This window comes from Anabrus simplex, chromosome 1 (genome assembly GCF_040414725.1).
Source record: "Anabrus simplex isolate iqAnaSimp1 chromosome 1, ASM4041472v1, whole genome shotgun sequence".
NCBI lineage: Eukaryota > Metazoa > Arthropoda > Insecta > Orthoptera > Tettigoniidae > Anabrus > Anabrus simplex.
The window spans coordinates 864,180,599-864,207,418 of NC_090265.1; the positions used below are offsets into that span (position 1 = coordinate 864,180,599).

The 26,820-nt window shown below is 39.6% G+C and overlaps 2 protein-coding genes across 4 annotated transcripts in view; one reads left to right on the forward strand and one right to left on the reverse strand.

The window, feature by feature from the left end:
* Positions 1-25,454, reverse strand: part of LOC136857652 (dyslexia-associated protein KIAA0319-like protein) — a 221,070-nt gene extending 195,616 nt beyond the window's left edge. For both annotated transcript variants that reach the window (XM_067136474.2, XM_068225261.1), the window contains exons 1-4: positions 25,267-25,454; positions 24,543-24,843; positions 24,305-24,456; positions 6,734-6,927 (exon numbers count right to left, since the gene is read on the reverse strand). In XM_067136474.2, the coding sequence (XP_066992575.2) occupies positions 6,734-6,927; positions 24,305-24,456; positions 24,543-24,833 (637 nt within the window). In that variant the 5' untranslated portion in view covers positions 24,834-24,843; positions 25,267-25,454. The remainder of the gene's footprint in view (positions 1-6,733; positions 6,928-24,304; positions 24,457-24,542; positions 24,844-25,266) is intronic.
* The window catches only part of smo (smoothened), a 161,277-nt gene that overhangs the window by 20,857 nt on the left and 113,600 nt on the right, over positions 1-26,820 (forward strand). Inside the window, exons 1-2 of one of the 2 annotated variants that reach the window (XM_067136471.2) lie at positions 25,606-25,776; positions 25,932-26,385. The exons of the other annotated variant lie outside the window; for it this stretch is intronic. Coding sequence (XP_066992572.2) covers positions 25,945-26,385 — 441 coding nt within the window. The 5' untranslated portion in view covers positions 25,606-25,776; positions 25,932-25,944. Of the gene's footprint in view, positions 1-25,605; positions 25,777-25,931; positions 26,386-26,820 lie in introns of those variants that run through there. 2 annotated transcript variants of the gene reach the window in all.

The window sequence follows — 26,820 nt, forward strand, 5'->3', positions numbered from 1 at the left end:
TCTTCTTTTCATCGTATACCTCGACCATATTATGAAGCTGTGTCATGAGAAAATCAAGAAATTGACTGCCGGAAATTATCTTGCGACCAGTACGATTTTCTGACCTGGCATTTGCTGATGACCTGATTGTTGTTGCCTCCAGCGAACAAAACCTGCAGCACAACATCAATGTATGGGTGGAAGAGCTTAAGGAAAAAGGTATGGAGGTGAATGCGGACAAGACAAAGACTATGGTTATCAGCTGGAATGAGGAGAGACACTGTATCATGGTCGATAGTAAACCATTAGAGCAAGTCACCAAGTTCAAGTATCTTGGCTCAATCAACAGCTCAGATGGGAAGATGGAGGAGGAAATAACAGAAAGAATAGGAACAGCAGGGCGCTTCCTCAACAAGAAGGAGATCTCAAAGGGCACAAAATTAGCCGTTTACAAATCCACCTTTATTCCCACATTGACCTATGGCTGCAAATCCTGGGTGCTAACAGAAAGAACCAAGAGCAGAATCCAGGCGGCAGAGATGAGGTACCTCGGGGAAGTAGAGGACAAAACCAGGAGAGACAGGATCAGGAATACAGCCATCCGGAAAGTATTGAATATGAAGCCACTGGAGAAAACCATCCAAGAATATCAATTGAGATGGTTTGGCCATGTCCACCGAATGTCGACAGACCGCTTGCCGAGGTTAATGAGGGAGGTGAGAGTGGAAGGAAGGAAGGCTCGAGGAAGACCACGGAAGACATGGGAGGAGGGGATTAGAGAAGCACTGCAGGAGAGGGGACTCTCGGTAGGAGAGGGGACTCTCGGTACGAGAGGCCGTTGCCATTACCGGAGATAGGAGTAGATGGAGATCTCTCGTATCCTCGACACCTCATGGTACAAGAGGACCGGATTAAGTAAGTAAGTAAAATGGGGAAGGGGGGGAGGGGCATTCTGATGCCATAAATATTCATAAATATTCATTTCTCTGAAATCGTTTGACATCCGAGGTTAAAATTTTACATGATGGTTGCCCCCTATACATTTTAGATTTTAAATAATAACAAGTCTTAAAACAATATACCCCTAAAGGATTTTGGCGGCGGGATGAAGACTTATGACAAAATTATTTGTCCTTCCAAACCGTCTGACATACAAATTTATAATTTTACAAGAACTTTGGATGTTGTAGGTGTCAAATATGATATTATTCAAAATATTTTATGTATCAGTTACTACTGATCTGCATTTAGGGCAGTCACCCAGGTGGCAGATTCCCTACCTGTTGTTTTACTAGCCTTTTCTTAAATGACTGCAAAGAAATTGGAAATTTATTGAACATCTCCCTGGTAAGTTATTCCAATCCCTAACTCCCCTTCCTATAAACAAATATTTGCCCCAACTTGTTCTCTTGAATTCCAGCTTTATTTTAATTGTGATCTTTCCTACTTTTAAAGACACCACTCAAACTTATTCGTTTACTAATGTCATTTCACGCCATCTCTCCACCGAAAGCTCGGAACATACCACTTATAATACCAATATAAATAGTCCTTTATTGGACATTATAAATTTTCCAGCTAACTCATTCCTGGTTGCCAGCATTTCGCCCCAGTGTGCTAAGTTAGGCTCATCAGTCAGTAAATAGCACACCCACCAAGACGCATGGCTAGTGTATACCGTGGAGGTCACTGTGCAGACCACTTGAAGCCACCGGCTGTGCCAATGCACTATGAGAGACTGTCTCATTATCAAAAATTGATATTGATAATTGTATGACCTCAGCTACCATGTGCAGGCAATGTAATATGATGCCATTTAGGCTGCCTGCAAGTGAATTTTGACATTCTGTTTTACTCTGTCTTATAATTCTTCAGTGGACACTTTGGTACTAAAAAAACAGCCAAAAGAAAATATCCTTAATGTATTCAGTACAGTCCCTTCTATATACAGATATACCAGGTGACCATTACCAGTATCACTCAGAAACCACAGAAGACACTAGCCTATGTAACTGGTATATAACAGGTCAATGGTATAATAATTTACATCCTTGTAACCCATTTTAAAAGTTTTTATCTGTTATGGACTCTGTTATCACTGATAAATTTAATAAAAGTAAGCATATATCAGGATGCACAGGTACCAACTATTACGGATTGTCCGTAATTATTACGGATTTCACCTCACGATTACGGCATTACGGTCAAAGGGGAAATTATTACGGAAAAGCTGACATTCACACGAAATCATTTTCTACGGAAAAAGAAAAGAAGGAAAAATGTTAAATCCTTTGGCATTTCTGTTCAATTCTCGTTTCAGTGTTTGTGAGACGACAACGATACTTATTCGATCATCACTTCCTTTTGCTAGCCATACGCTCTCCACTGCTATAAATCCTTAAGTAATGTATTTCTATATTAAGTGTACCGGACAGTTGATAGAAAGAATTGAGACCTACATTAAGGACATCTACACTGGAATCGCTTATGGTTCTGGAGACGAAAATGTGATCAGAGGGTAAAGGATGCTTGAAGAAAACTTACCTTGAAAAGCAGCTGATGGGTGCGAAACGAAATACAAGGAATGTTTTATCCCTGAATTAAGAGGTATTATGCAAATGTTATTGTGTAATACGATATACTTTAAAACTGATTGCTGTCGGGAAGGTCAAAGGAGGTGTCATTATTGAGAACGGAAGAGCATGCTTTGGACTTGTCTCGAAAATTCTCTGGGGTGCGGAGGGTGATTACTGATAATCCACTTCAACAGTTGGCACCTCTGAGGATGTCATACAATTCAATGGCACTGCTTTTGACAACATTAAGAATGATTATGTAAGGAAGATGTTTTGGTCTATTGAAGTATATGTTATATTCCAGATGAGAGTAGATGGATGTTCTGTTTCATATTTTGTTGTAAAATTTGTAAAGTTCATAATATTTGTTAATTTAGCTCAATAATAACTAGGTATTTCATTTATGATGTATCATAATTTATGGCAATTCAATTTTTTTATATCTGAGCTTGTTGGTGAACTATTTTCTAGAGAATATTTAATGAGGATTGTTGCACAACTACAGCTAAAACCATACCAATTTAGAACACTGCTATGAAAAAGAAAATATGTGTTTTGTTGTAGCAGCATGGACAATAGTAAACATAATATACAGTAGAACCTCGATTATACGTTCCTGGAAACTACGTTCCCTGTATTATTCGTTTAAATTATGTGGTACCACAAGCATCCTAATTAAATCACATTGTAAAAATCCTGCATTATCCATTCCTTGAAGAAATGATTTCCTGAACCAACCGTCCAGAAATTTCACTCCTGTTATGCTAAATTCTCGATCACGCGTTTTTCAAGAAACTATATCTCACAAAAGGATGGCTACAGCATGCTTACAGTTCTTGGTGTTAACGTTCCGTCACTGCGATAATTAGAGGAAGTACCGGTACTGTACTGGAAAAGCAATCGATGGTGAACTTGCAATAAGGAACCCTCTTAGAATCGCATTCGGGTGGTACTGTTTAGAGAATCCTCGGAAATCGTACAGCAGAGTGTGGCCACAACAATTGGTACAGCCCTGCACGGATATACAAAATAATATCCGTATCCACATCCGCGAATTGTCATCCGCGGATATTGTAAATATTTAATTACAGTATATTACACCCAGGGTATTGAACTGATAGATCTGTTAACATAATACAAAAGGCCTGACACCTGGCACCAGGACCCCTACAGTCACAGGTTTATGATGGATTTTCTCTTGCGACAACTACCGACGTATTGGGCTTTGTTCCTTCCTTCCATTACTTGCGGACAGGAGTCAGTTAAGCTTAGGTCAGATTTACGACTTTATGGTCTCAAGGCTCTTTATATATCACCATTCTCCCATACCACTGTCAAGGGTCGCCTAATCACAAGCAAAAATAAGAGTATACCTGAATAAAAATCAATAAACGTCATTATTTTGAAATTATCAGCAAAATTATCCGCACTGCCATACAGTTTGTATCCGCCAAGATACTAAATCCGTGGACATCCGCATCTGTGCAGGGCTCTAACAATTGGAAGGAGACAGAGCGCATTTCGACAGCTCTACTTGAAGATGGAACGAGTTTCGTTAAATGTTCGTACTTGCAAAATGTCGACATTATGTCCAGGGTTAGATGTTTATTTCTTTTACTTTTTTCGATTGTATCGCCGAACAGGTTTTCGGCACTTCCCTCAGGCCATTGTATAGTCACTGGGCTTTCAGGCAGGAATCGAAACTGCTCCTTCTTAACACAAATTTAGTATTTTAATATCATCATATACGATTATGTTATCGAGACCAGAACAGATGTTGCACCTTACATACATAAAGCCATGGGAGGTTTTGGGATTGCCTATTACTGTTTAGGTCCTAATATAAGACTGGGAATTTCATGTTTTTGTGTTATGATGTTATAAAAACCGCAGTCATTTTATTTGCACACGTTACATTTAAACAGTTTGTAGCATTTCGCACTCGTGCCGACTTGTACAGCGAGCGTGCTTTCCCGCTGAGTTCAAGGTCACGAATAACCGTAAAGTTTTGATGATATTTTTCAGTGGTGGCTGGTGGTATCTGAAGCTGGGTGTTGCACCAACATTTTCAGAGTCACATTTTTATAGGTTACAGAAATAAAAAGAAACTGTTATCGTTAAGTAATGAACTACATTCCTACTAAAACTGTAATATATATCTGGCAATTACAACCCAGGAAATAAGAGGCCAATTATACACTATAACTACAGTTACTCTTAATAATAATGTTATTGGATTCATGTCCCACTAACGACTTCTTACGGTTTTCGGAGACGCCGAGGTGCTGGAGTTCTTTCACATGCCAGTAAACTTACTGGCACGAGGCTGACATATTTGAGCACCTTCAAATACAACCGGACTGAGTCAGAATCGAACCTGCCACGTTGGGGTCAAAAGGCCAGCGCCTCAACGTCTGAGCTACTCAGCCTAGCACAGTTAGTTTTGCCTCACTTGAATTGAAAATTTGCCGTCCAGTTTTTCATTAAAGCAAGATGTTGGTAATATTGTAGGTGGTCTGGTATGGCGTGGAAAAGAAATGACCCAGCAAGTTGGCCGTGCGGTTAGGGTCACACAGCTGTGAGCTTGCATCCGGGTCTGGATTCGAACACCACAGTCGAAAGCCCTGAAGATGGTTTTCCGCGTTTTCCCATTTTCACACCAGGCAAATGATGTGGCTGTGCCTTAATTAAAGCCACGGTCACTTCCTTCCAACTCCCATCCCTTTCCTATCCCATGATCGCTGTAAGACCTACATGCGTTGGTGCAACGTAAATGAATTTGTTAATTTAAAAAATGGAAATGAATTCCTTTTGTGAGAGGAGAGAAAGTAGGAATGAAGTAATCTCCGCATAGTGGCGTAATCTAACGTGGGTATTTGGAGCTCTTTCTCGGTAGGGGACTTGCTAGTCTCATGTAACTCCCTGAGACCAATACTGGCGAGCATGCTACCTGATGCTATGCAGGCTTAGGCTCATCCCTGCTGAGGTACATTGCACTGCGCTGTCAGCTAGGGAATTGCTGTAGGAAAGCAAACCCCCCGAGTTTGATTCGAAGCCAGCAGCATTTGTTGGTCCATTGTAAAGCATTAGTACAGCGAACGACCGAGGATGGTTGATTTTAACATGTTTTCAAATACATGTTAGGTTTATTAAACTAAAACATTAGAAGAAGAGACGACAAATGAAGTGCAAAATTATTGGGAGTTGTGCAACTCTGCAACAATACCACGCACCGCCCCTGATATTTTTTCTCTGTCCAATTTGATTGTGATTAATGACGGGTAGAATTGAATATAATGCATTCGAGAACTTTCGAGAATCGATACTTACATTTGAAAATATATTCTTGAGTTCAACATAGCCTAATTTACGTGGTACTAGATTTCCATCAACTGACTACGAACTGTATACCGGTGACCAAATTAAAATGGAAGATAAAAAAAAAGAATTTTGCCATCATGTTAGGCACTTTTGCTTTATCTTATTAGATTAGAGAATTAAAAACTATTTGTGGTCGATTGTTGTTTGGCTTGGTGTTACCGGTATTAAATTTTTCGAAGAGTTTGCCTGATCAGAGTTGCTGAACTGAAAGAAGTATTCACAGGAAAATGACAAAGTTTTCCCAGTAAAACTGAATGTAAAGTTTTGAGACTTTTAAGTCGCGTACTGGTAATTAATTTTTGAAGTTGGCCCCGTGGTCTAACTTGCCTGCCTCTCACCTGGAGGGCCCGGGTTCAATTCCCACCCAGGACACACATTTTTACCTGCATATGAGGGCTGGTTCCAGGTTCACTCATTCTATGATTACGTTTAATCGAGGAACTATCGAATGGTGAGATGACGACCTCGGTCTAGAGAGCCAGGAATAACGGCCGAGAGGATTCGTCACACTGACCATGTGTCACCTCGTAATCTGCAGGCTTTCGAGATGAGCAGCGGTCGCTTGGTAGGCGGAAAGTCCATTGGGACTGTAGTTTGATTTAGGAGTGTTTGTAAGATTATAATAATACACATTTAATTTTTGTGACATTTAGCCAAATTGTTGATGGTTCATTCGTTCCCGGATTTTCAGTTTTCCCGTGTTGTACGTTTTTTTTTCCGTGGTCCAAAAACGGAGAATCAAGGTTCCACTGTATTTCAGTATATTTAAAAAACATGTTTGCATAAAATAAACTCACCAACAGGGACACATACTCCAGAAGAATTCCTCCGGTAACCAACATCACAGCGACAGTGTCCATTACGTGAATGCTTACCCACTGGCTCGCATATCTCATGTGGCTGACAGTCAATCACCATGCCTACTTCACAGGTCTGCATGTCTCCAGGTGGTGGATACCTCGTCTCTGCAGTCTCCATCATCATCTCCTTCCTGAAATCCCAATATCATAAACAGTACAACAAATGTAGCTTTACAGAACTAATTTAATCCAATTCAATAAGAATAAACCATTATTAACATAGAGAACATAGTCAGGATAAAAAGTAGGGGTTTAACGTCACACTAACATATCGAAGATTTTCAGCTGGATAAAAAGTAATGTCAATGTTAGCAAGGCAATATTACTCTGGAATTTCCTTTTATTTATTTATGGAAGAAGGAAAAAACATGGTACTATGGCTCTGACAGGCCTTGGTCTACCAAGCACCTGCTGCTGGTCAACCCAACAAATCCTTTCAGCCATTACTTCTTGGCTTTCTAGAATGGGGCCATTATCTCACCATCCGATAGCTCCTCAACTGTTTTGAGTGGCTGAGCGGACTTCAAACCAACCCACAGATCCAGTTAAAATATACTGACCTGGCTGGAAAACAAACCCAGGCTTCTGGGTAAGAAGCAGGTTCGCTACACCTAGACTACAGGGCCAGATTAATTTATTTACATTGAAAATAACATTAAAAATTATTAAAAATTGATTTCAGGCTCTAACAAGTTTTCTTTTATATCAACCACTAGATCTAGGTTGGTCAAGTTTTGAAGATGAAAAAGAGATGAACTTATAACTGGAAGGAATCAATATTAATCAAGAAAATCACAAGTAAATGATTTAGAAAAAGGAAACATAACTCTATTATTTGTAAAATATGAAAGCACTAAAGCATTTGAGTTACAGCATCTATGAACTGATGAGGTTTTCTACAACAACCAAAGAGGGCGAGAACTATCACATCTGGCTAAAGCTTAGAAAAATTCTGGATTGAATCCCAAGAGGATTCATTTATAATTATCACCATCTTTTTCACTTTTAAACAAGATACCATATTAAATATTTAAGGACCCTATGGATATGGCAGTGAGAATAAAAAATGGATGAGCTATTGATTACATGGAACACATGGTTCACGAATAAAAGCAATCAGAAGATTACCAAGTATAAATGGGATGACAGAAGAAATGAAACCTTTGTCTAACTATACAATGATACAAAAATAATGTAACAAAAGGATGGCTGTTACAGCCATACCTGAGGAAGCTTCTGGTGAGCATTAAAGAGCTATGATAGCAAGGCTAAAAATAGGTAGGACTGTATAAGAAAGAAAAGACAGCAGAATAAGGCCTAGACTAGGCTAGATGTTTAACGTCACACTAACACATCAAACGTTTTTGGTAATGCAAGGATGGGAAAAAGCTAGGATTGGGAAGGTAAAGCCTCAGCATTTGCCTGGTGCGAACATTGGAAACCACAAAAACGATCTTCAAGGCTTTCGACAGTGGGATTCCAACCCATTATCTTGCGAATGTAAGCTCACAACTAGGTGACCCAAACTGCACATCTAATTTACTCAGTAGCAGAATAAGAGTATGGAAATTTACAAATAACCAGGTATATATAAAAAGAGTTGGTGAAAGAACTAAAACCAATAATATCAAAGATGGAGGCTTAGAATTTTAGTCAAAAATGGAAGATTTTTAAAGTGCATTATTGTTGGTAGTATGCACAGACTATCCTTGCATGGGGAACAAAACCACATAACTCTACTAGGACTCAAAAATCAGAAATGTCCATTGATCTAAAGACAAAGTTTTGTAACTGAAGAGCACGCAAAATGCTTAATATCCTCATAAAGGTGAATAAAAATAAAAGTGTGATATTATAGAGGGGACAAAGGTAAAACCAAGCAGTTGAAGAAAGAGAAGATAATTATGATATGCACACCAGCATCAAAAAGTTCAACTCATCTTAAGAAAACTTCGTGGCAAATTAGTGATATTTCAAATGATGTTTTAAATCAAAATACAAACACAGGCATAAATTATACATTAAATGAACACACTATGCTTCAAATAATCAAAAAAAGGTCTTCAAAATATGTGCTCATCTATGTGTCTGCCTTTTGCTCTAAACTGAGCAACAGTTGACAAATATGTGGCATTCTTCTGTTTTTTTTTTTTTTTTTTTTTTTTTTTTTTTTTTTTTTTTTTTTTTCAATATCTCTGTGGTTACAGTTCTCCATGTTTGCAAAAGGCATTGTCAGAGAACTTCACATCTGTTGACAGAAGATTGTTTTGCAGAACACTTGAGTTCATCCCACAACAACTCGCTGGGTGGCTGAGAGGGCCAAGTCATTACTTGTAGGACTTCTGAAGATTTTTTGTTTCTTACATACTTTTTGTACAGCTTTGATGCGTGTTTCAGGTCGCCGTCATCGTACAGCGGAACGAACCCTCTTCCAGTAAAACCATTTTTAGATCGTACTGAACTGCTCGATAAAATGGGTACTACTCCTTCCTCAAGATACCTTCCACTCTCATCAAGTCTCCCATCTTACTGTTATTGCCTTTATGGCTTTACGTCGCACCGACACAGACAGGTCTTATGGCAACGATGGGAGAGGAAAGGCCTGGGAGCTGGAAGGAGGCGGCTGTAGCCTTAATTAAGGTACAGCCCCAGCATTTGCTTGGTGTGAAAATGGGAAACCACGGTAAACAATCTTCAGGGCTGCCGACAGTGGGATTCAAACCCACTATCTCCCAGATGTAAGCTCACAGCTATATGGTCCTAACCACATGCCCAACTCGCCCAGTTTACTGTTACCGAAACAACCCCAAACCATAAACCTACCACCCCAATGCTTCACAGTTGGTGTTAGACAGCCTTCCAGACTCAACGATGATTTGGCAACAGTGAAGGGATTGAGATTTTTCAATCTAGAAGGCACATAATATCTTACAGATCTGTGTAAGAAAAATCTAAGACATGATAGCCACGTACATATAAGCTAGACTTTAAAAAACACTTGGCATATTTAAGCAAATCTCAAATTACCTGTCTGGCTGAGAAAAGTCATCAGAATCAACAACCTCATGAAAAATGATTACAATTACCAACGCATTCTGGTAAGACCACATTAATGAACAATAATCACAAAGATATAATCTTCTCATGTTTCTCGACCAAGGATAACAGGTCTACTCATCATTGCTGTCATCTGACAAATCATCTGAGTAGTACAGTGGCTGATCTCAAACTGCAGGTATCAATTTGTAGAAGTCCCAAAAAAGGAGAAATGTAGGGGAATAATTTCACGAGATGCATTTTACTTTTCTTGTGATATGAGCACTGGACTAAAGTACGCTTGGGACGGAGACAGAACACAACCTTCTTTCCCTCCCTGTTTGCAGGAAATACAATTAAACTCTTCTTGTTTACTCAGCGACATCTTTCTTGTATGAAATTTCCCTCTTCCCTTTCTCACACTGAAGCTATTGGATGGCCGTGCAGTTACGGTTGCATAACTGTGAGCTTGCATTTGGGAAATGATGGGTTCAAACCCCACCGTCTGCAGCCCTGAAGGTGGTTTTCCATGGTTTTCATTTTTACACAAGGCAAATGCTGGGGCTGTACCTTAAATACGGCCACAGCAGCTACCTTCCCAATCCTAGCCCTTTCCCATCCTTCTGTCACTGAAATCCTTTGATGTGTTAATACAATGTCAAACCACTAGCAGAAAAAATAAAAGGTCATTGGACATTTCTCCAGTTGAATAATTCACCTTCAATTTGTCAATGAAGTTTTGTAAAGAGCTAAACAATCATAAAATTCTAGCTCTTCGATCTTGGTCACATTGAAAGCTGTCTTCTCGTTCACTTCCCTCATCCCAGTTGCACAGGTGCTCTCTTCAGATTTTCTTCTTCTCCTTCTCATCCTCAACGAGGCTTTGGTCAGTATTGCATTCCATATGCATGCAACCAGGAAGTAAACATTTATGGTCAATATTCATTAGAGTGGTGGACTTTGTAAGGCAATGGAGCAAGTTGCAGCGAGGAAGCTATTCTTGTTCTGCAATCCACAAGAATCCAAATACATTATCATGTGTCTCACAGAATTCTCAAGTTCTGTAGTTAGATATCTATAAACGCAAGAAGAAATTTATTTCCTCCTCGCTTTGTAAGAGACACATATCAGATGAAGCAAAATGCTGCAATGGTATCCCTATCACCTAGAGTTAATTTATACATCCAGAGTTGCCTCTTTTAGAACGATTCACCACTTTGCAAATCCAGTGTTGTAAGACACTGCTAAAGGTCGAAGCCTACTTTTCTTTCGTTGGATCAGTTTAAATAGTAGTTTTATCTTATTCCTTTGCTAGGTACCTTTCATCTACCTTGGTGTGGTGTATTTCAAGCTCTTGCTGTAGTGACTAATCAATTATTCTTTCAACACAATTCATGTTGCAGTCAAAAGTGATATGTTATAATACTTCACAAAAGCACAAATCACATAAATCATTTACTGCTACATGGAACTGTTGCTTTGCAGGAGCTAACAGTATAGATAGCTAACAGCAGCTCACTGCACTCAAGTCTTCTTTGCTAACAATGCACCAGAAAATAAGTAAGCCAACTGCAACACACGAATCAGTCAATACAAAATACCTCCAGCTACCGTAGACAACACTTACACCCTATGCACAGTTCTGTTGGCCAAACACAACAAGCTTCACATTGCTAGTGTTGGAAGAATTTTAAATATGCTTCAAACAGATTTAAGGGGATATTAGTGAACCAGACACTGTAAAAAGAGACTTATGTTGAGTCGTCACTATATTCACGCACGAAATATTCTGAGAAAGGAGGGTGTGCAAGGGAATAAATCGACTTTACTCATTTTTTAATCACAAGATTTCAATTCCATAGATTGGACAAGATGTTAAGATATGTTTTATAGACAAATGAGCAACTAATCACTTAACCCCTTATACCAACATACAGAAGAAGATATGCAGATTCAGAATCTGACAACCCCATTTTTGTCATAAAACTGACTAACCTCCTTTTTCATGTGCAGTAGCGATATATTCTTAAAATTTCAATTATCGAGAAACTAGCATTGTGTTAAATTCTACCAAACTTATGAGAAACAGAACAACAGTTTCCTTCATAATACTGCATGTTTACATAAACTTACTGACAACATAATCTTAACTGAATTCTTTCTTTGTATCCTGTAAAGATAATACCCATAAAATTAAATTCAAATGGATAACAACGGGAAGACTTCAGTGAAGTTTTGCTTTTACTTCATCTCAGAATTGACTGACAAAAACTTGGAACACCCCTATGTCTAAAAAAGATTTAAATAACGAATTGAAGTTAGTTTACAAATAAAGTCCAGTGAGTCGTATAGCATTAAAAAGTCCAGTGCGCATTAAAAAGATGTTATAGAAAGGAATCCTTGAGTTGCTGGATAAGACGTAAAAACACACGGATGCCGGAATATCTTAAAAAATGACGTAACTTCGTCTCAGTTGTTCTTCGAATACACAGCAGCACATTTAAGAAGCCAGCATATGTTGAATTCCTTGACCCACAACTGAAAAATTTCCATCCCTAACAACTTCTTAATGCTATACGGCGCACTGGACTTTATTCGTAAATAAACGACGTAACTTCGGCTGAGTGGTTCTTCAATTGGATACGAGCATCTTAAAGGAGCCAACATATTCTAATCTCCTTATCCAGCAACTTAAGGATTCCTATCTATAACATCTTTTTAATGCGCACCGGACTTTCTATGAATCTCTTTCATAGAGTTATTTTTTAACATAGTGCTGCACAATATCTCACATGGTATGTACTTTTATGAGACCTTATGTGTCTTTACATTGTTTAATTTCTTCTGTATTTGTGTTTTAATTTTGCTTTAGGCTGACGATGACCTATTACTAGGTCGAAACTAGTCCCTAATCATTTATGTAATTTAAACTCTCTACATTTTGTATTGAAAAGGTGGACCCTAATAATACATTAATTTAACTCTATTATAAGCTGAGAAAATTTCCGAGAGAGTGTCGCTGACACATACCACCAATGTACAGTTGCTTTAACAGATTCACCAGGTGTCTTGAAATCCCCATTTTAAAGGGAATTATACAGAGCTTCAACCATTTCACCTTGTCAAAGGCTTTATTGAAATCCATGAGGCACATGAACATCAAGTTGTAGAACTTTCTAGCCTTCTCAATGAGTTGTCAAATGCTCAGGCTCTGCTCATGCATTCCTTTGCCTGGAATGAAGCGCACCTGCTCATCCGGTATTTGTGAGAGAAGGAAGGTCTACAGCCTCGCAATCAATATTGTGAACATAATTTTGCTGGTGTGGAAGGTGAGGCTATCATGTAATAATTTCTGCAGTTGAACAGTGGCATGAAGATGGAGTAACACCACTGCTCCAGCCTGTTTTCAGATGCACACATCTTTTGATTTGATTTGATTTGTTTATTTATCATCAACAGAGTTATTGATTCTCCAATTACAGATGATATAATACATTCAAATAATAACAATATTAACAGAACTTACTACTACCACTAATTATAAATAAGCAATATATAATATATACATATTTACAAAACACCTTAGGAAGAAAAAAAGACATGTTTTGAAATGACCGAAGGAAGGAAGTATAACTTTCAGTTACTAAATGGGCAGAACAAGATACAAGGAACACTTTGTCTATGAGGAAGAGATTGTAGAGAAAGTCAACACCCAGCTCCCCCATGTTCTTCAGGACTTGAGCAGAAATTCCATCAAAACCTGGTGCTTTCTGATTTTGCAACTTCTTCACCACAAATTATACATCTTCTGTGAGAACGGCCGGTTCAAGATCTTCAACCTGGCCTCCTCGCATGGGTTGAGAGTTGTCATGGAACAGCCTTATGCAGTACCCCTACCATAATTTGGCTAAATCACCAGGCGAGTTGGCCGTGTGGTTAGGGGCGCGTGGCTGTGAGCTTGCATCCGGGAGATAGTGGGTTCGAATACCACTGTCGGCAGCCCTGAAGATGGTTTTCCATTTTCACACCAGGCAAATGCTGGGGCTGTACCTTAATTAAGGCCACGGCCGCTTCCTTCCAACTCCGAAGTCTTTTCCATCCCATTGTCGCTATAAGACCTATTTGTGTCGGTGCGACGTAAAGCCACTAGTAAAAAGGAGGCTAAATTCTTCACGTCCATGATGACATTGCCTTGTTCATCCCCAATGACCTGTATCTAGGTAGTGAACATTCAAGCCAGCAATTTCACTTTATCATGGAGTTCTTTGGAGTGGTTCTCAGTTGCATGCCTGTCCAACTCTGCACACAGCCTGTTGATGTGTTGATTCTTATCTCTCCCATAAGTGAGCATCATGTCTCTGTTCACTTTCACCATCTTCCATTCCTGTTGCTCAGGGTCTACGACTGACAGTTGGATGTTGAGTCATTTGTCGACTAGTGACTAGTGCTACGTCTTATCTGACACACAATGTTATCACTTTAGTGTGCTGGTAGGTTTTGGAGGACTGTTAGCTGTTTCAACAATCTATATTATTTCCACTCTTCTATACTTCATCACAGCTTTCTTCAAGGTCTTGTAGACCACTTTCTAGAGGAGCATTTTGGAAGGCAATTAGTTCTGGAGCAACTATCCTCTTGGATTTTTCTTAGGATGCTGCAGCTTGATTTTGAGGTAATCCCGGAGAAGACAGTGGTCAGTTCCACATTCAGTGTCTGGTCAGGTTCTGATGTTGTGGAAGGAGGTTCTCCATCTTTCATTGACAAGGATGTAATTAACCTGGTTTGTCTATTAACCGTTCGGGGAGGTCCAAGTGTAGAGGCAGAGTTTGCGATGTCTGAACACACTATTTATTATGGACAGGTTATTGTCTGTTATAAACTGGATCGGTCCGTTGCCTCGTTCATTGCGCGTTCCCGCCCGTAGTTTTCCACCATGCCCCTTATGTGTTTGTGTGTTGTGGTTCCCATTAACCATTTAAGTCCTCCAGCAAAATCATGATTTCTTTGGGCTTGATTGCTGTCACGGTGTCCACAAGGCTCGTGCAGAAACCTCTACTGCTTGGTCATCTGCACTAGTGTTAAAGTTGCACCAGATGCAACTTGAACATTTTCGTATTAAGAGTGAAGATCAATACTGTTTCACTGATGGGCCTGTAGGCTTCAATGTATGGAGTAAGTCACCTGCTGACATGAAATGCGATGCTATTTCGTCCCGTAACATCTAGCGATGAATATCACATGGTTTTCTGTGTTGAAGTGCCCAGATCCCTTCCAGCATGGTTCTAATAAGCTGCAAATATCAATTAGTTTGTGCACATTGGTGCAAAATTTCCTCGCCAGGAGCAATCATTTTACATTCCATGTTGCGATGGTTTTGCCATTGTGGAGTCTGCCTGTATTTATTCCATCAGTAGTAGATTTACCATGCAGGGCCTGATCACTCTCTACTGCATATTCAGTTGCTCATTTCACACCAGCTGATCCAGACCCAGGCTGGTGCCAAACACCACTCAGACTGCCTGGCTTCGTGATGTGCTCATGGGAAGATAATCAGGTGGTTTCCGCTTGCCCTCCCGATCCTATGCCATTGGTCCATTGAGGATTCATCAATCTTCTTGGATGAAAGGGCGCCCATGTGCCCCTCCTACTTGATTAATTCAACAACTGAGGACTTCACTATTACCCTGTCTTCAGTCCTCCATATTTATGTCCCTTGGAGAAAGCTCTAAAAAGCAAGATTGCCACTTACGACAGTTCCACTGTATTCAGAACTAAGTATTTTTTATTTTCCACCTTGTCGATACACTAAATTGCTTAAGGCAACTTATTGGTTAAAAGTGGTACGTGTTTCGTAACTATCAACAACTTCAGCCACATTAAAAATAGTTGTGAATCTGTTTAAGTGTAATACGGACCATAAAGCTGATTTTATGTAGTTCCACTGTACTCAACTTCTCCATCATCACTGCTGGTGTGACTTCCCCTATATACCTGGGGAGGGGTTGTGAGGATTTAAGTGGCACTTTCTGCACTAAGGATCTACAATCCTTCTTAGAGAAACTTTTTCACTCAAGAAAGTTGTTTTCTCCAGGGTGTCGGGATGGTTTACACTGCCTGACACAGTGTGTTGGGTCACTGACTGTGCGGCCTACTCCATTATCGTAACAGAAACTCCTAGCCAGTTAGTTGATGGAAAAAGGATTGAAGTCTGTAAAACAATGTTCCTAAGCACACAGACTACATTGGGGAATGGAGCGTAAGGAGCTGGCTGAAGAGTGGTTATGAGAAACATCCCATTATCTGCATTTTTCATCTTGCTTACAACCTTACAATAGTACAAATTAGTTCCCTTAATGACTACTGAAACAAGAATCACACTTCAATAAGTCCACATCTCGGAAACAGTACCTTAAGACAAATTTGTGTGGCAGGGGTACAGGGAACAACCACAGCAGGCATATCTGTGGCAACATCAAAACATTTGCACATCTTCAGCCACTGCCCATTCAAGTTCATTAATCAGAAATGCAATCATACAGTCAACACAATCATAAAATACGAGGCCACATTGCCAATGCTTTCTGTTATGAAAGCTGGGGATGTTTAAAAGGAAGTTCAATGTCCTGCTCCAGTAGGAAGTACAAAAGGAGATAATGTTCTAGCTACTGATAAGCAAAGACACATGCTTTCATTTTTGACCCAACAATACTGCTAGAATTAGTTAACTACAGCCACAAGACATGAACGCAGACAGCCGTGACCTATCCTCTGCCATAATTCCATTAAGTGTGCACACTGCTCATTCGAACAGCATCTCAGAGTAGGGACCGTATAGCTGGAATACTATGAAAAACCATTGTGTTACGTACCAGTGGTATCAGAAAATTTATGAACCAGGGAATAGCATGCTAGTTATTTAACTCCTCAGCTGCTTCCAGCCAATATTCAGGCAGGCTGTTATTTTCGGTACGCAGCAGTAATCCCATCTATTGGAGCAAGATACACAAAGCACATCACAACAAACAATGGTCAACGTAATGTTATTGTTGATCATTTGTATGAGTTTTTGATATTGTACGCCTTCGCATTTAGTTTTCTTCCGACTCTGTGATACTAGGTCATTTAATGTAAAGTAAGTCATCCTTTCTTAAATGACTCCCTCTTGTCTTATTCAAGTCACTGTTCTGTTACGACTTTTCTCTCATTGTTAAAATCATCTTCACAACTTTCCTTGTCAATATGGGCCAGTGACCCATCATGACAAAATCCATTGCCAGTTAACACAATTGAACAATATTTCCATGTCAGCACGGTGTTAATATAGACTAAGCACCAAAAGTTTAAATTCATCTAAATTCATGAATTCTCTGATTATAGCCATCCTCTTTACTAAGACACTTCTCAAGCTGTTTTCAGGGATTTTGTTTATGATTCATCTACTGTAACACAAGTAGAATATCTATATATATATAAAATAAGAGTTTTATCTGTACATTACTCAGAATTTAAAAAGAAAGGTACAGTATTTCTGTATTGGTCGTGTCCACAGTAACAAGGAAACGAACTTTTTCAATTTTCCATAATTTCTGTCTGTCTGTATATCTGTACGCCCTAGCAAAAAATAGATAAACAGGAAGGTATGACAATTCTTACACCAGTGTTGAGGATAAGATTATTGATTGAACAGATTGTTCACTGTGGAAAAGTTGTAGGGTAGATATTTGTAGAGCAAAATGTAATTTTGTTTGGGAGGGTGTCTAGTAGGGCTAGGGCCTAGTGGTAAAAGATCACACTAACACATCAAAGGTTTTCAGTGACGAAGATTAGAAAGGTGGCAGCTATGATTTTAATTAAGGTACAACCTCAGCATTTACCTGGTGTGAAAATGGGTCCCTGGCAAGCAAGCAAGCAAGCAAAGAGAGCCATTTTTGTGAAAGTTGATATCATGATCACAAGTCCTATGGACTTGGCAACAAAAATTCAAATTCATGAATATTTTCCTAGGTAACCTATCCTCCTCCATTCGCCTCACATGACCCCATCACCAAAGCCGGTTTATGTGTACAGCTTCATCCATCAAGTTTATTCCTAACTTAGCCTTTATTTCCTCATTCCGAGTACACTCCTGCCATTGCTACCACCTGTTTGTACCAGCAATCATTCTCGCTACTTACATGTCTGTTACTTATAGCTTATGAATAAGATATCCTGAGTCCCCCCAGCTTTCACTCCTATCAAGCAAACTTAATCTGAAAACAGACTGATGTAAAGATAGTTTTGTCCAGTAGCTGACTTCCTTCTTACAGAATACTGTTGATCCCTACTGCGAGCTCACTGCATTAGCTTAACTGCACCTTGATTCAATCTTATTATACTACCATCCTGGGAGAAAAGACATCCTAAATACTTGAAATTATCTACCTAGCTTTGTATTCCCAATCTGACATTCAATATTCTCTTGGATTTCTTACCTACTGATAGTAATTTAGTCTTAGTAAGGCTAGTTTTCATACCACACTCCTTGCACCTATGTTCAAGTTCCAAGATATTAGACTGCAGGCTTTCGGTACAATCTGCAATTAAGACCAGGTCGTCAGCATAGGCCAGACTGCTTACTACATTTTCACCTAACTGAATCCATCTCTACCACTTAATACCTTTCAGCAGATGATCCACGTAAACTATGAACAATAAAGGTGAAAGATTACAGCCTTGTCTAACCACTGTAATTACTTTGAACCAAGAACTCATTCTACTGTCAATTCTCACTCCAGCCCAATTGTGAACAATATTGAATATTTTTAACATTTGCAATCGATGACATTAAATTATGATTTCCTTCTGGGAACTTAATTTTTTAATATTCTAATTATTACCACCAGAGCATTTGACAGTCCGTAGTAAAATCCCACACAGTACTCCTCTTGCTCTCCAACTTATTTACGATATGGCTTTTAATGCCGGGAGTATCCCAGGACATGCTCGGCTTGCGTGGTATAGCTGTTTCTATCCGACACCCATGGGTGATCAGCATGTTTGGATGTGGGATGATGAGATGAATTATTCAAGACCAATTACAATATTATCAGACCTGAATGCATATATCGATACGTGACATAATGGCTGCCACATTGGGCTACATGTCAGCCGATATGTGGGGCCATGTTTACATTCAGTTTGGTTTAAACCGCGCATGTATGTGGTAGGTTGAGGTTATCTTGCTACTGGAATTCACTATTTAATTATCCACTGAATATTTTTGTGTATTAAATAGAGTTGCAGTGTCCTTTTATTGGTTATCTAGATATTTTTAATGTGTTAGTGATGCTTTTATTATTTATAGGTTATTTCTGTAAGTGGTGTGAACATGCCAAAATTACAGATTTTACCTCATTCATCTGTATAGGTGAATGATGATACAGATGAATATCAACATTCTTCTGTGAAGTTCAGAAGAAACTTGTTAAACCATTCACTGTAATAGTGAAAGAAGGTTGTGCTGTTTGTGAAGGTAGATGATGAGTCATTTATTAACGTTCCATGAGTGAGATTTTAAGTTTTATGTTCATTTGCTGTTTAAGTGTTTTACAAAAATGTGTGTTTGCCTACAGATTATTTTAGGTTTATATTGGAATGTGATGCTTGTGCAGACCTGAAACGTGACAGATCGACGAAGTTTGACACTTTGGTAAGTCATCTCACAAGTTATTCTGATGATAATATTGATGCTTGTTGTTTAGAGGGGCCTAACATCTAGGTCATCAGCCCAATGATAATATTGGTCTCACTAATAAAATGTCTCTTTTGATGAAACTTTTGAAAAAATGCACTTGAGTTAGACTGTGACTTTAATGCAGAGAGAACTAGTAAAGCAGAATTTGTTCTGGAACAGTTAGAGCTCTCTATAATTAATCAAATAAGATACTCTCCAGAACTACTGATATGGGCTGTGGCATTCCCTTATTAAACCAAACGTTGATAAGACATTTGGTGTTTTAAGTAAAGGTTGATGGTACAGAGTCAGTCTGTAAATTTACAACTACTAAGGCCAGATTTTCAGACCTTCAAGAGTTGTTTCATTTAGAGACGAGATTGTTGCTAAAAAGTGGCTCCAAATTTATCTAGGAAGGCTCTGTACCCAACAAGAACAGAGACAGAGTGTATCGTTAGCAGTAAAGTTTTTGATCATAAGAATGTTGCTGGTTTGGAATTGCTTAAAAATCAAGGTGTGGATGTTTCTGATGGCACAATCCAGTTCTAAAATGAATTCAAAAGTGGTGGTCAGTTTGTAATGTACAGCATCCCATGAAAGGCACAAATACCAGAAATGAAGAAGTTAGTCCAATTACCGGTCCTGATGACATGAAACTTTCATTCCTTACCAGTGGCGTATCCTGGAATCTCCACTGAGGCATGCAACTAATAACCATGCAGTTAACACAATGTATTAAGTAAATTTCAATTCTACGCACCCTAATTACATGTAAGTGAACTCGAGCCAAACAGTTTTACTGTAAGTTCCTGGATTGAACGTGCGTACACAATTCTTGTTTTCTATTTTTAAATTTACCAGAGTCCGCCTCTGTGGTGTAGTGGTTAGTATGATTAGCTGCCACCCCCGGAGGTCCGGGTTCGATTCCCGGCTCTGCCACGAAATTTGAAAAGTGGTACGAGGGCTGGAACTGGGTTCACTCAGCCTCGGGAGGTCAACTGAGTAGAGGTGGGTTCGATTCCCACCTCAGCCATTCTGGAAGTGGTTTTCCGTGGTTTCCCACTTCTCCAGGCAAATGCCGGGATGGTACCTAACTTCAGGCCACGGCCGCTTCCTTCCCTCTTCCTTGTCTATCCCTTCCAATATTCCCATCCCCCGCAAGGCCCCTGTTCAGCATAGCAGGTGAGGCCACCTGGGCGAGGTACTGGTCATCCTCCCCAGTTTTGTCCCCGACGCAGAGTCTGAAGCTCTAGGACACTGCCCTTGAGGCGGTACAGGTGGGATCCCTCGCTGAGTCCGAAAAGCCAACCCTGGATGGTAAGGAGATTAAGAAGAAGGAGAAGAAGAATAATTTTTTTGCTACGGCCTTTACGTCGCACCGACACAGATAGGTCTTATTGCGACGATGGGATAGGAAAGGCCTAGGAGTTGGAAGGAAGCGGCCGTGGCCTTAATTAAGGTACAGCCCCAGCATTTGCCTGGTGTGAAAATGGGAAACCACGGAAAACCATCTTCAGGGCTGCCGATAGTGGGATTCGAACCTACTATCTCCCGGATGCAAGCTCACAGCCGCGCGCCTCTACACGCACGGCCAACTCGCCCGGTAAAGAAGAAATATACGGAAGGTAGAGGTCTCCCGGGTTGAACTATTTGAATCTTTTCATCAAACGAACGGCCAGTAAACTGATTTACAATTATATCCGTTTTAGACTCATCCATCGTTAATACCACAATAAGCGCAAAATATAATAAAAGACCGAAAATGACGAATAGCATAGGAACAGCACACACAGAATGAACTCACTAATCAGCAAAACACACAATAAGTTAACTCACTAGTTAGCCACAACTGAAGCACTGGAGGAAAGTCACCTCAGTGGCATTGGTCAGTTTCGTCACGTTGGGTTCTCGCTGGGGGATAATCTGTGGGTCCCGTTCGCTGTAAAGATGCCGACTTTCTCCAAGTTGCTAACAGATGGCAGACGGTAGCACGGGTATGGGGTGACAAATTCTGACCAAGTTTCAAATGCAGCGACATCGTTCGGAGGATTTCAGAACTACGTCTGCCACCGAATGCAATTTTAAGATTGAATGCCTTACATCCTTAACTGCGCCATGCTGTCTCTTTCTTCCTAGAGAGTAGTAGACGGCGAGACTACACCAGCACCACACGTAGTCAAGCAACGGAACTAGTACAGTTGCGCGGACCTCTTGAACTTCTGAGAGATGAAATCGTTAATATTTGACTTAAAACAACCTAAAATCGTACATCAGACAGTTCTTTGTGTTATCATAACGCATGCAGTGAATGCCTTGCATTCAAGGAGAATACGCCCCTGTTCCTTACATGTTTAAAAAAACATACATAGACTTATGATACATGTCATAAAGAGAAGGAAGATTGACACGCACACTTACCACAGAACTGTGCAAATTGCAGACTGATAGTTTAGAGGGAAGATTTGGTGTCTACAGGAGATTGAGTGGTTGCACTTATAATACTTCTGTGGAACAAATTCTTGAGTCTGAAAGAAAGCTCAAAGGATTAGGTGTACGGTATTGGAGATGAGGTCCGTAAAACTTGGTGAATTTTCTTCGAAAATCTTTGCTCGTAATGATTATAACAACAGCCATGAAGGAAGTATTGATAATTTAGATGCGTTACAGCCTGTGTTAGAAGTAGTAGTTCACATCACAGTTTTGCTTGAAACACTGTGGATTTTGGTCTGCATTGCTAGCTACACCAGTTTACAAGTGATTGAAATATTATGTACAAAGTGTGATGTCTGCTTTGAAATGTTGCAGACTGAAAATGAAATGCTTGTGGATAGTGAAAGGGAAATGAGGGTGTATTTTAATCTAGTGAAGAGAGGTGGTTTGAAGTGTCCATCTTTGACGGTCATGTCCTTATGTTTTAACGTGTTCAGACTTTTCCATGTGTTAATTAGTGACAGTTACAAACCAGAATTTCTTAAGTTACAGAACCAAACAGAGGCACTGGTAGTGTTAGGATTTCAGTTAACTGAGAGTTGTATATGGAGAATGGTCTGGCAAGGAGCTCCACAATCACATTCTGGAGATGGTACAAGGTTCCACTTGCAGAGAGAATCCCTGCACCTTCCATGTCCTGTCCTGATCCTGTTTAGTCTGGTCCAAGTTGTATGCCGCAGTTGTGATCTGTTAGCAATTTTTTTTTTTCTACTCTGAATTTATTATGCATGGGCAAGTCAGTGGAGTTATTAAACCAGTCTTTCCACTCCTCCAAACCACTTAAATTGGTGGACGTCTTCAGAGCAGCATCACAAATGGGGTAGATGTTGTGATTTCAGTCTTTGGAGACTAAGAGCTGGTATATCATCTAGAACAGGTAGCAGAGGATTCTTGCAGATATTGTTGTACTCTCAAACAAGAGCACTAGATGTTCATAATAAGTCAGGTGGCATTATTCCAGACAACAGTGGGAGCCAGTGGCCTGAGTTGATTTGACGGTGCCAGATATAAGACGCATGCTGGTATTCAATTGTGGGTCAATATACTTTGTATACGGGCCACACACTGGAGCACAATAGTCAGAAGTAGAGAAAACCAGTGCTAAAGCTGAAGAGCGCAGGATGTCTGCAGTAGATCCACAAGTAGTAGGCCTACCAGTTAGCTTCTGAATAATATTGTTTCGGGTTTTCAGTTTCTTCGACAAATTCAAAAGATGTTGCTTGAATGATAAAGTCCGGTCCAAGATAACATCAAGATATTTTGGACACCTATTGTGAATAAGTACTCGACTGAAGAAGGTAATATATAGTTTTAAGTTAGAAACCCAGTTAATCAAATGGAAGCAACAAACCTCCATCTCGACTGTACTGGGTCTAAGTCTCCATTTTCTGAAATATTCTGCCAGGGTGGGTAAGTCCTTAGTCAAAATGTCTTCAGTTTTCTCAAAGATGCTGTGTTGTGTGGCCAGGATCAAGTCATCAGCATAGCAGAACTTTCTGGATATTGTTTCTGGAAGATCAGAGATGTACGGATTAAACAGTAGTGTTGACAAAACTGATCCCTGGGGCAAACCATTAGCAGTTTTCTCACTGAGCTCTTCTTTTCATCTAAACAAACCTGGAATTTCCCATCGCTGTGCATGCTGCTGATAAGCTGTGCAATCGTTCTGCAGGGTATAGCTCTGAGTAATTTATAAATCAATCCTTCCTTCCATACGGTATCAAAGGCAGCAGCGAGATCCACAGAGACAGCAGATGTTTTAAGCTTTTGCTGGAATCCGGCCTCAATGTAAGATGAGATGAAATATTTCTTAAGTTGAATTTCAATGAACTATGTGGCTATCTTTTGTATCCTAGTCACTGAGCAGGTAGCAGCACAGTTTGGGTCACATAGCCAACAGTCAGAAGATCTGCAATTTCCTATATTCACACTAGGCAAATGCTGGGTCTGTACCTTAATTAAGGCCATGGTTGCTTCCTTCCCACTTCTAGCCCTTTCCTATCCCATCGTCACCATAAAACCTATGTGTCGGTGCGATATAAAGCAAATTGTAAAATGTGTATCCTAGTCATGGTAAGTAGCTCTATCTACCTACGTTCTTCTTATTTAGCTTCCATTTAATAGATATGCATTATAAAGTTATTACGCAGTAAGTTACAAAATAACAGAGTTAATAACACCATTAGCATTATTACAGAGTGAAATTTGAAATATTAGAAGTGAATTAATTATCTGCATTCATAATGCTGAGAGAATTAAGAACTGCATACCCTCTATAATCATCTGCTTGGAGTTGATCAAGAACCTCAGTCCATGAGACTACAGGAGACAACGGTTGGACGAGGACCATTTGAACATGTTCCCCAAACTGCGGCTCTGGACGGAATAATGGCAAACACAACTCATTGCTGTAGCATTCGATCTAAAAAAAAAGTAGTCATCAAAGCAGATAATGATATGTTTATCAGAACCTAATTCATAACACACAGAATACCATTTTTTACTTACATGGAAACAAGTTTTATCATGCATGAATACCACATTGCACAGATCTTCATTGCAACAAGTATATATACATCGCTCCAAGGAAGTAGCAGACTCTTTTTTAGAATACACGCCAGCAGTTTCATTTCCTCTTGGAGCATATCCAGTGAATACATTCAGGTAGATTCTGGGGCACATTATTCTCCACTCTTGTTCCAATGTGTATGTTTGTCCAGAACAAACAGTAAATGTAGTAATCCATGAAAGAAGAAAGACGCCTACTGCAAAGGCACCACTCCACCATTCATTAGTCATTTTGCCTGATCTGAAAATGATTTATGAAACACTTGCAATAATTACACATACAAAAACTTCATCCAAGAAACACGAAGGGATACCATTAACATAAATACTAATTTTGAACACACTATCCTAATGCAAGTTGAAGACAAAAGTGATTTTGTTCTACAGTGACAGACTTTAAGTATTATCAGCTTACAGTAATCCAGAGCAGATGTTATTTCACCTGCTCAAAATAATTTATGCATGCTAATGATGACATATCTTCGGCATAGGGGTATGTACTGGGGTACACATGCATTTCAGTGACAATAGGCAACATGCTCTGGTAAATTTATTTGTGTAAAATATAAGATCCATTACATTCGTCAATCAAAGCAAAAGTCAGCTGTCATAACATTCAAACTATAACAGCTGATTTTTATTCAAAAACATCCACAATAATTACTTTCATCCAGAAATCAACCACATGAGAGTGTCGGTATTCCACAGGTGGTACAATAATTTAACACAGAATTCTACAACTAAAAGTGTATGCATGACACGAAGTACGTTTACATTTTTACGCAAAGCAAAATGCTTCTGATAAAACAGAGCTACAGTACGGCGATCAGTGTATATGAAAGTGAAAGTGATTTTCTGCGATATCGGCATTCTTTGATCAAACGAATCGATAACTCGAATTGTGTGAGCGAGTGTGTGATTAATATTTTCGATATAACGACCAACATGCACTCTGTGTTGGAAATTGTGAACTACTCACATTCTATACGAAGCTTGCCGAAGCATGCCATGCCTAGACGGTGTCTTCGTGGGTGGTCTGCTTTCAAAATGCGGGTGGTCCGGCACCAAACGCTTTGTTCGGAATCTTCGCTGCGCTTAGGGAGTAGACCTATTATGGATGAAGAGAATTCTCGCACGGTGCGGACAAGTCGTGAACCACAGCAAAAATTAAGAGGTACGTTGTTAACTGCAGAGTAATTTGGAGACAAGCAGAAACGTCAGTTTCTTAATAGCCCGTATTTGCAAAAATGTTTTCGTACAAATTTGTATTAGATGTAAGATGCTCGGCCAGAATAAAAGTATATCTCAATAATGTTTTTTTTTTTTCAGAACCTCCGTCAAAATGCCTACTTATCGATCTGCATTAACTCTGAATTTGCCACTTTTATTACTGCTCGTAAATTCAGTTCTGGTCTTGGGAGCGGAAGCAAGTTTAGTAACAACAGAAATCCCCACAACCATCAACAGCAGTGACTTCGAAACTAAAGAGGAAACAACAACGAAAGAATCTCCGACGATCAGCACCACTCATGGATCCCTTAGAATCCGAATTAAGGATAAACCAATCGGATCATCTGTTCTGGATGGTCCACCTGTATACATGTTTGAAAGGTTTTTACCTGGTGATTCAATACTACCTCCTCCAGATGATAAGCGAGCTTACTGTCGTAGACCTGCCAAGTGCGAACGACTCAATCGTACAACATGTTTTGGAGTCAAACTTCCATATTCATCTACTTCTCTTGAATTGGCTGGAGGGCTATCTACACAGGATCAAATAGCGGTATAGTATTACTTATTTCCTATTGAGCGAGTGGCTGTGTGGTGTGGGTCACATAGCTGTCAACTTGAATTCGGCAGATAGTGGGTTCGAACCATAGTGTCAGCAGCCTTGAAGATGGTTTTCCGTGGTTTCCCATTTTCATGCCAGGCAAATGCTAGTTGCTTCCATCCCGCTTCTACCCTTTCCTATCCCGTTGCCAAAAGACCTATCTCTGTCAGTGCAACGTAAAGCAAATTGTAAACTATATTATTTCCTCAATCTAGGCTACATTACGGATGACAATATAAAAGAAACGTCTCATATATACAACAGTCCTACATTGCTACACTTTCCTGAATATAATATAAGACCTTATAATCTAATGTCACAGAAAATGACTTTGTTCATTATTTGTTTTTTGTTTTGGTTGTTTTTTTTCTTTCTTTCTTTCTTTCT